Source organism: Phascolarctos cinereus, unplaced genomic scaffold (assembly GCF_003287225.1).
Source record: "Phascolarctos cinereus isolate Bilbo 61053 unplaced genomic scaffold, phaCin_HiC Scaffold_7;HRSCAF=346, whole genome shotgun sequence".
Lineage (NCBI taxonomy): Eukaryota > Metazoa > Chordata > Mammalia > Diprotodontia > Phascolarctidae > Phascolarctos > Phascolarctos cinereus.
The window spans coordinates 40,574,797-40,582,898 of record NW_027556180.1 but is presented as its reverse complement, the minus strand read 5'-3'; the positions used below and the strand labels follow the sequence as shown (position 1 = coordinate 40,582,898).

The 8,102-nt window shown below is 42.2% G+C and overlaps 1 protein-coding gene across 4 annotated transcripts in view; it reads left to right on the top strand.

Annotated features, from left to right (window-relative positions):
• The window catches only part of PEX5L (peroxisomal biogenesis factor 5 like), a 281,181-nt gene that overhangs the window by 259,487 nt on the left and 13,592 nt on the right, over positions 1-8,102 (top strand). For all 4 annotated transcript variants that reach the window (XM_020980804.2, XM_020980800.2, XM_078147268.1 and 1 more), the window contains 2 exons: positions 3,270-3,386; positions 4,946-5,089. In XM_020980804.2, coding sequence (XP_020836463.1) covers positions 3,270-3,386; positions 4,946-5,089 — 261 coding nt within the window. The remainder of the gene's footprint in view (positions 1-3,269; positions 3,387-4,945; positions 5,090-8,102) is intronic.

Sequence of the window (8,102 nt, the reverse complement as noted above, 5' to 3'; positions counted from 1 at the left end):
TTGTTTTTTTAGATTTGAGTTCCAAATTCTATCCCTCCCTCCCCACCCCCTTCTCTGAGACAGTAAGCAATCTGATAAAAGTTATACGTGTTCAATCATGTGAAATGTTATTAGTCATTTTGTACAAGACAAAGGAAGGAAGGAAGGAAGGAAGGAAGGAAGGAAGGAAGGAAGGAAGGAAGGAAGGAAGGAAGGAAGGAAGGAAGGAAGGAAGGAAGGAAGGAAAGGAAGGAAGGAAGGAAGGAAGCCATGGGGTTGGGATCTGGACCCAGAAAGGAAAAACCCTGGACTTTTCTACAAGGCCAAATCTCTAGTGTTCACCTGAGGCTATAATCCCATCAACTGGCCTTGTGGCTACACTCAGTCTCCCAATTCTCTGTTCCTCTCTATGGTCCCTGGCCATTTCCCACCCTTAATCCCAGCTCTCCCTTGGCCACATGGTCCAGGTCCCAGGAGTTCTGTTCACCCCAGCTTACTGGCCACTCCCATTCAGATCTTCCTTAGACCCCTTCTCCAGTCACCCCAAACTACTTTGTCACTCCTAGATCCCTCCCACAGTCCTTCTGTATATAAGTCCATCTTGTCTCCATTAAGGTGCTTAGATTCTTAAAATCTAGGCACTGCTCAGATTCTTAGAATCCAGCCAATACCTCACAGACTTTCAGATTCCTCAACAGTCTGGCTAATATGGAGAATCTTTAATAAACCTTATCTTTGGCTGAAAGAAGGCTGAGGTCAAATTCTTTCAGGCAAGACCCACATGTCGTGATCTCAGGGTCCCAGCACCCCTCATCAGAAGGAAGGAAGGAAGAATGATAGCATGCTTCAGTCTATATTCAGAGAATATCAGTTCTTTCTCTGGAGGTGGATAACATGCTTCATCATGAGTCCTTTGGGATTCAAACTTCTATTATTACAATAAATTCTTCCCAGGTCTAGAACTAGGGGGAGGCATTGGGGGTTTTGTTCCAGAGCGCTGAAATCTTGGGGGCCTGGATAGCTTTAGTACTTCTTAAGCAGGTAAAATGATATAATTTAACACTGAGGTCAATCAAGCATTTGTTAATCATTTACTGTGTATGTGCTATCTACTGTGCTAGGTACTAGAAATACAAAGGAAAAAAATGAACATTCCCTGCTCTCAAGGAGCTTTTTTTTTCCCCAGGGGAGAAAACATGTACATAAATAAATATATGCAAAACAAGCAAATGGGCTTCAAGGTACATTCCACAGGGAAGAGAGGGCACCAGCAGCTGGGAGTATCAAGGAGGCTATATATAGAAGGTATTTGCAGTAACCATTAGTTAAAAATAGGAATAAATAGGAAGGTACCAGATGGTTCGCTTCACCCCATCCTCCCCTAGCCCAGTCATTCTGCCCCAGGTGGACAGTTTCCTGCCACGTCTCCAAGTTGTTGCCTCCCCAGCTACAAGCCCTTGACATCTAGGAATCTCTTCCCCTTACCGCACAGGGCCATGTATCTTAACTCTCTTTCTTCAGTTTCTCTTCTCTGACCTCACATGTAACTGAATTTGTTTTTTTTTTAAGTTGATTTTAAGGAGCTTTTCATGCTGTTTGCCTTAAGGGCTAGTATGCTAGCAATAGTTCTGATTCTTCCTTCTGCATGAATAGAATTGTTAGCCCTGAAGACTGCTGCTAAGTGGAGGGTCTCAAAAGGAGGGGTCCTTCTGTACTGTGAAGTAGGATTTTGTATGGCTGGTGAAGGACTGAGGGCAGGGCCTGCAGGTGGCCTAGAGCAAAGACATATGTTTCCCTAGACAGTTTTATAGAAATTAAATCAGATTAAAATGAGTATCAAGGGCAAAGTGCTACCCAAGAATGGGATGAAGGAAAGATAGAAGGAGAAGCAAGGTACAATCTCACTGACTTTGCCTTGGTGTTGGCAAAGGGTGACAGTTTATAAGCAGCTAGCATATAGGGGAGTCCCATATCTTTAAATCATGGAGTTGCAAGGAACTTTGGGCCAGTATCCCAACCAATTCAGGAATCCTTTCTTCTTTTTTTTCTCTTTTTTTTTAGTACCAAGCAACAATTGTTTCATTCTTCACTACTGATTTTTCTTCTTTAGCTAAGTTACTGGAGCCACTCCCAAGGTATGGGATCAAAGCAATCTGATAATCTAGGGACAGCTTTCTGTGCTGGGGTCCCTTTCCAAAACTGCACCAGGAGCAACACCTAAGACCTCCCTCAACCACTGCAGGGTACCCGAGTTCAAAGTTCCACTTCATAGCTGTGGCACTCCATTCTTGTCATTCACCCTCATGAAGCCTTAGTTCTCATACCAGTAAACTGGAAGATTTGGACTATATGGTCTCTAACATTCCATCCAGCTCTAGAATTCTATGTTTCCATGGTACTCTAGAAGAGCAAATGTTTAATAACTGCCTTTCCTGCTCCCCAGAAATAAGATTTGATGGAATCCTTGACCTTTGGGTAATAGATGGCTTCCTATTAGTTAAAATAGTCTTTAGTAGTCAAACATTATAGCCATCCAATTGGGCTTGGAATCAGAAGGATTTGGATTTGAATCCTGCCTCTGATACCAATATGGCCAAGGACAAGTACCTAAGCCTCTCTGCGATTCTGTTTCCTTATCTGTAAAATTGAAATAATAATAACAATAGCACCAATTTCACAGGATTATTGTAATGATCAAATGAGATAATGCGCATAAAGTGCTTTGCAAAGCTTAAGACACTATGTAAATGCTAAATATTATTATTGCTACTACCACTAATGACAACGACAAAAAAAATAGCAACAGCAGTAATGTTAATGACCTACCAGGATGCTCCTCTATCTTGGGAGCAATGAAAGTGGCCTCAATGTAGCATCCCTCCTGGCTCCACCAGAACTACAATTCAACTTTGTTCCACAAGTTTTCAATTCTTATGTCAACAAATGTTAATAAAGTACCTCTTCCATGCTAGGTATTGTGCTAGACATTGAAAATGCAAAAACAAAATGAAAACAGTGCATGCCCTCTATTAAGGGAAAATAACACATACCTAGAAAATTTAGTACAAAATGAAGCAATTTCATGGGGAAGGCCCAGGTCACATAGTAAGAGCAGTATGTTAACGGAATTGGACACAATCAGGGCACAACAAAAGAGGAGGATGGAGAGAGATGCAGTCTCAGAAGAGATGGGCCTGACAAGGATGTATACAAGGAAAATCATTTACTGGCAAATCAACAACCTATTCTAGCAATTTCTTAAATTTGTCTCTATCTTCTCTGTCTCCCAGTCAGACACAGAGTTTTGGGATAAGATGCAAGCAGAATGGGAAGAAATGGCTCGAAGAAACTGGATATCTGAGAACCAAGAAGCCCAAAATCAAGTGACAGTTTCAGCTAGTGAGAAGGTAATTCAGAATTTGGACAGTACCATTTGTGTTTCTCTTCCCTTACAGCACACATCCATTCAATTCAATTCAATTCAATTCCATAAGCATATCTTAAGCACCAGGCTTTGTGTTATGTACAAAGACAAATCCAGGGCACACTTTGCTTTAAGGAAGTGTGCTTTTTAGTGGTAAATGCAACATGAAGATGAGTCCTTAAATGCAGGGGAAATTGAAGAGGTTGTAGTGGGGATCAGAAAAGGAGGTCACGTGTCAATGCCCTAAGTTATCACCAGTGTTTTGGAGAAAAGTCTGGAGTTAAACAGGAAACCACTGAGCTAGTGGGAATATTGTTGTTGCTATTTTTGTTTTCTTAGAAAACCCCACAGAAATCACTCCTATTCATGATGGTTGCCACACCAGAATTCACCTCTTTTGTTTCATTTCTGTTTGACTGACAGATACTGGAGCAGCCAAGATATGGACAGCCTGTCTTCTGGCTGATCTCTAAGCCCTGAGTTCCTTTTGAGGCTTGGTTATCAGAGAATAAAGATAACTCCACAGCCCTTTTGTCCTCATCCTCCAACCCCCATCACTCAAGCAAACCCTGCCTGCAAGATACTGTACTGGTGGCTCTGGGAAGGTTGTCAGTTACTTAGGAAGAGGGGTGGTTGGGGATGGGAGGCAAATGACATGTGACATTTTGACCTTGTGTAGGTCACAGAGATGCTCTTGTCAAAGTGTTCTGTCTGTGCCCAAAAAAATTAAAAGAAAAAGATCAAATCTCCAGGGGAATCCTCAGAAATTCCCTTGATAGGAACTCCAAGGAAATGAATAAATAGAGCAGACAGCCAAGCAAACTACCCATGAATTCCCAGGTCTGTAGTTAATGCTTTAAAAACAAAACCAAAAACTTTGGATCCAAGTTTCCTTAAAATGCCCACCATGTTACCCATCCTTTGCAAAAAAGTGTAGGCATATTTTGATATTCCAGTGAAGTCATGATCTCTTTGGCATAAGTTTTTCCATCTAAAGTACAGATCATGCCTTTGCATGCTGTAATATGTTTTCATGAAACTTAGTAGTGGATCTAACCAAGGTGCTGAAGTCCTCCTCTGGTGATTTTGTTATTTCCCAGACCCCAGTGCCTAATAGAGTTCCTGACACAAGGCAGGCACTTATGAAAGAATATCTGATTATTTGCTAAGTAGCACAATTCTTGGACTGCCCATCTGTTAATTCCTCACTCTTACAATGTGTCTGGCCCACCTCCTTTTCTGGCCCAGTTTACATATACCTGATGTCTTTCATGACATTTTTACATGCAAAACATTATTGGTACGTACATCTGCATACCTCTCTCCATTGCCCTTTTAGCCAGATGCAGTTTGAGTTTTCTGAGAGTGAAACGTTCCATAATTCTTATCCACACATCATCAAAGGGATAAAATAAATTCTCAAAAAATAGACTTCTTGGGGAATAGTTTAGCATCATTGAAAGAGGCATGCAGAGAATTAAGGTCTCTTTTCAGACTAGATGAATGAATAAATCATTTACTTCTTTCTTCTGTGTGTCACAGGGGTACTACTTTCACACAGAAAATCCTTTCAAAGACTGGCCTGGAGCTTTTGAAGAAGGATTGAAAAGGCTGAAGGAAGGGGACTTGCCTGTCACTATACTGTTTATGGAGGCAGCGATCCTGCAGGACCCTGGGGATGCTGAGGTATCTCCTCTTGTCTTCAGGGAAAAGCTGTGGGTGAAGTAGCTGTTGTATAGTGGCTAGAGATCTGGCATTAGAATCTGACATGTACTGGTACATAGTAACCTTGGGCAAGCTATTTAACCTTTCACTGACCCAGGTCACTCTATAAGACTATCTTTTGCAAAGAGGGTATTGATCTTCACTGGTAAAGGGAAATTTTGCCTCCAGAATTTCTTGCACCAATGAAATTACAGGTCATGAGGAAGGAAGAAAGGGAAGGGAAGGGAAGGGAAAGGAAGGGAAGGGAAGGGAAGGGAAGGGAAGGGAAGGGAAGGGAAGGGAAGGGAAGGGAAGGGAAGGGAAGGGAAGGGAAGGGAAGGGAAGGGAAGGGAAGGGAAGGGAAGGGAAGGGAAGGGAAGGGAAGGGAAAGAGGGAAGGAAGAAGGAGCTGAGGGTACGAATGCTGAAGGGCAGGTGCTGCTCTCAGGAGAGGGGGTTGCCCCCTCAGAGATCTTTGATGCATTGGGATGCAAAGACAGAGATTTCTTTTAAGTCAGGGTAGATTTATATTAGGAAATGGGATGGAAAAATCTGAACTGCCAACCTGGCAGACTAACCTCAGCTCCCAGGCTATAGGATGAACTTTTTATGTGGAAGATAATAGATCTAGTGTTAGAAGAGACATTGGTGATCATTGAGACAAACGCCCTCATTTTACAGATGAAGAAATTGAGGCCAAATGGGAGAACATGACTTGCCCAGGGTCACCCAGGTTCTAAGTAGCAGAAGTGTGGCTGGACCCTGGTCTGACTCCTGAGAGGGAGTCCCCTGCTGTGGCATCTGCAACTTCACAGAGTTGTGGTTATTTGTGCTTTTGAAGCCAGGGATTGTTCTCTGTGATAAATAAAAATGCCCAACTCCAAGCATTTAGAGGGCCATGGAAGGGGCAGATAGCACAAGCACAAGAGCTACTAAGTTCTGGTGTATTGAAACTGATTAAAAGGAACAAGCTACCACAAGTGAACAGCCCCAGACCTGGCCATTCCATCAGTAAGCAGAGAGAACCAAGAAGATCTTCCTTGTAGAAGGTGGAATTGAAAGTCTATTTGGAGTGGAGATGCAAAAAGCTTGAAATCATTCCATTGGCTGCATTCTTATGAAAGGGCAGCATTTCATCAGGGATTGACGGTAATTATAGGTCTCAAAGGGATGCCTTTTGCTGAGGACCCAGTTGGTAGTGATGGAGTTGAGGGGGGAAAGGTGCTATGGTGGCCCAGTGATTTTGTTAATGTGGGGAATTCCTGGTGTGGAAACTCCTCCGTGAATGCAGATTAGCCATTCATTTTCTTATCTTAGAGAACTGCCTAGATCACTAAGGACTGAAAGTGACTTATGCAAGGTCACTGAGTCAGCCATAGACAGGTCTTAAACCCCCAGTCTTCCTGCCTCCAATACCCACCTGCTATCCCCATGGGCAGTGATTATACTTTTATTCTGATTAACAGCCCCCCAAAATAATCTAAAAAATGAAATTGAAAACTAAAACATCTGAGCAGAAGGAGTCACTGTCCAAACCAAAATCCTTCTAGATAATGCAAAGCTGATAGTCCTTGAAGACCTTAGAGCCAGAGTGATAATAGTGGTTGGCATTTCTGTACCTTTCTTTAAGGTTCATAAAACCCTTTACATAAATTATCTCATTTGATCCTCACAAGAACTCTGTGAGGTAGATGCTATTATTATCCTCATTTTACAGGAGATGAAACTGAGGCCAACAGGGGTTAAGTGACATGCCCAAAGTCATTTAGTGATATAGTGAGTATCTGAAGCAGAATTCTAGCCCAGCTTTTCCAGACCCAAATCTAGCACTGTATTCATTAGACTATACTATTTATCCAAGAAACCAATAAGGTAACTTAGCCTAACCCCTGCATTTTATAGATAAGGAAACTGAGGCTTAGAGAGATGAAGGGACCTTCCCAAGGTAAGTGGCAGAGCCAGAAGAGAACCAGGGTTTCTTGATTTCATGCCCAATGCTCTGTCCATCAGAAATGGAATCGGACACAATGGAAAGAAAGCTGGGCCTGGGATCAGAGGATGGAAGTCCAAATTTTGGCTCTACCACTGACTTTGGGTGAGTCATCTGCAAAATGAGGGGCTAAGGTCCCTTATAGCTCTAAATCTCTGATCCCAAGAAAGCCCACTTTCAAAGAAGCCATGTGACACAGACATATTCCAAGCCTTGGACAATGTCCTAAAAGAAGGAAAAGGATTGCACACCCATCTTAAGAGGCCCTCCAAATAAATTTGCACCATGAAGCCAAAATGGAAATGGTTGTACTGGCTGTTTATAAAGGGAGGGCAAGGAGGAATCACAGACAGGCTAGATTGGGGACTGGAAGGGGAAAAACCATTCCTCAGCAGTTTTTATTCACAATGCGGGAGCCCATCTGGTATATACAATAAATAACCTGTGAGGGAAAGGAAGATAAAGTTGTAATTACACTTCAGTGGGAATCTAAGTGTTTTCCCTTTAGTTTTGTTAGAAGAGATGTTTATCAGTCTGCTCTTGGGTCAGCATTGAGGGAAACTGCTGCAAAAAAAAATCTTATTGTCACTTAGGAGTGTTTGTTATTACCTATTGATGGAGCCCTTTCTGACTTCAACCAGACTTTAGCCAAGCATCTGTGTCCTTTAGGGACCTCATCTCCTAAATGTCTAATTTTAGGTATATACCGTGGTGGTCCTTAACTGAAGTTTTCAGATATTCGAAAGTAGTTTGAATTTCTGGGAAGTTATAGTGACTGGAATGAGAGTCTAAAGATGAGATTGGGCTGCTCCTAATATAGGAACAAGGCATTTTACGTTTCTAGGCGTTGGCTTCCTCATGTGGAAAAGAACAGATTTAACTTAGATGATTTTTGAGTCCTAGATATTGGAATTAAAGGACACGGGTTTGAATCCCAGTTCTGTTCATCGTAAGCTCCTTAAAGGCAGGGGCTGTCGTTTTGCTTGTATTTCTTGTATTCTTGCTG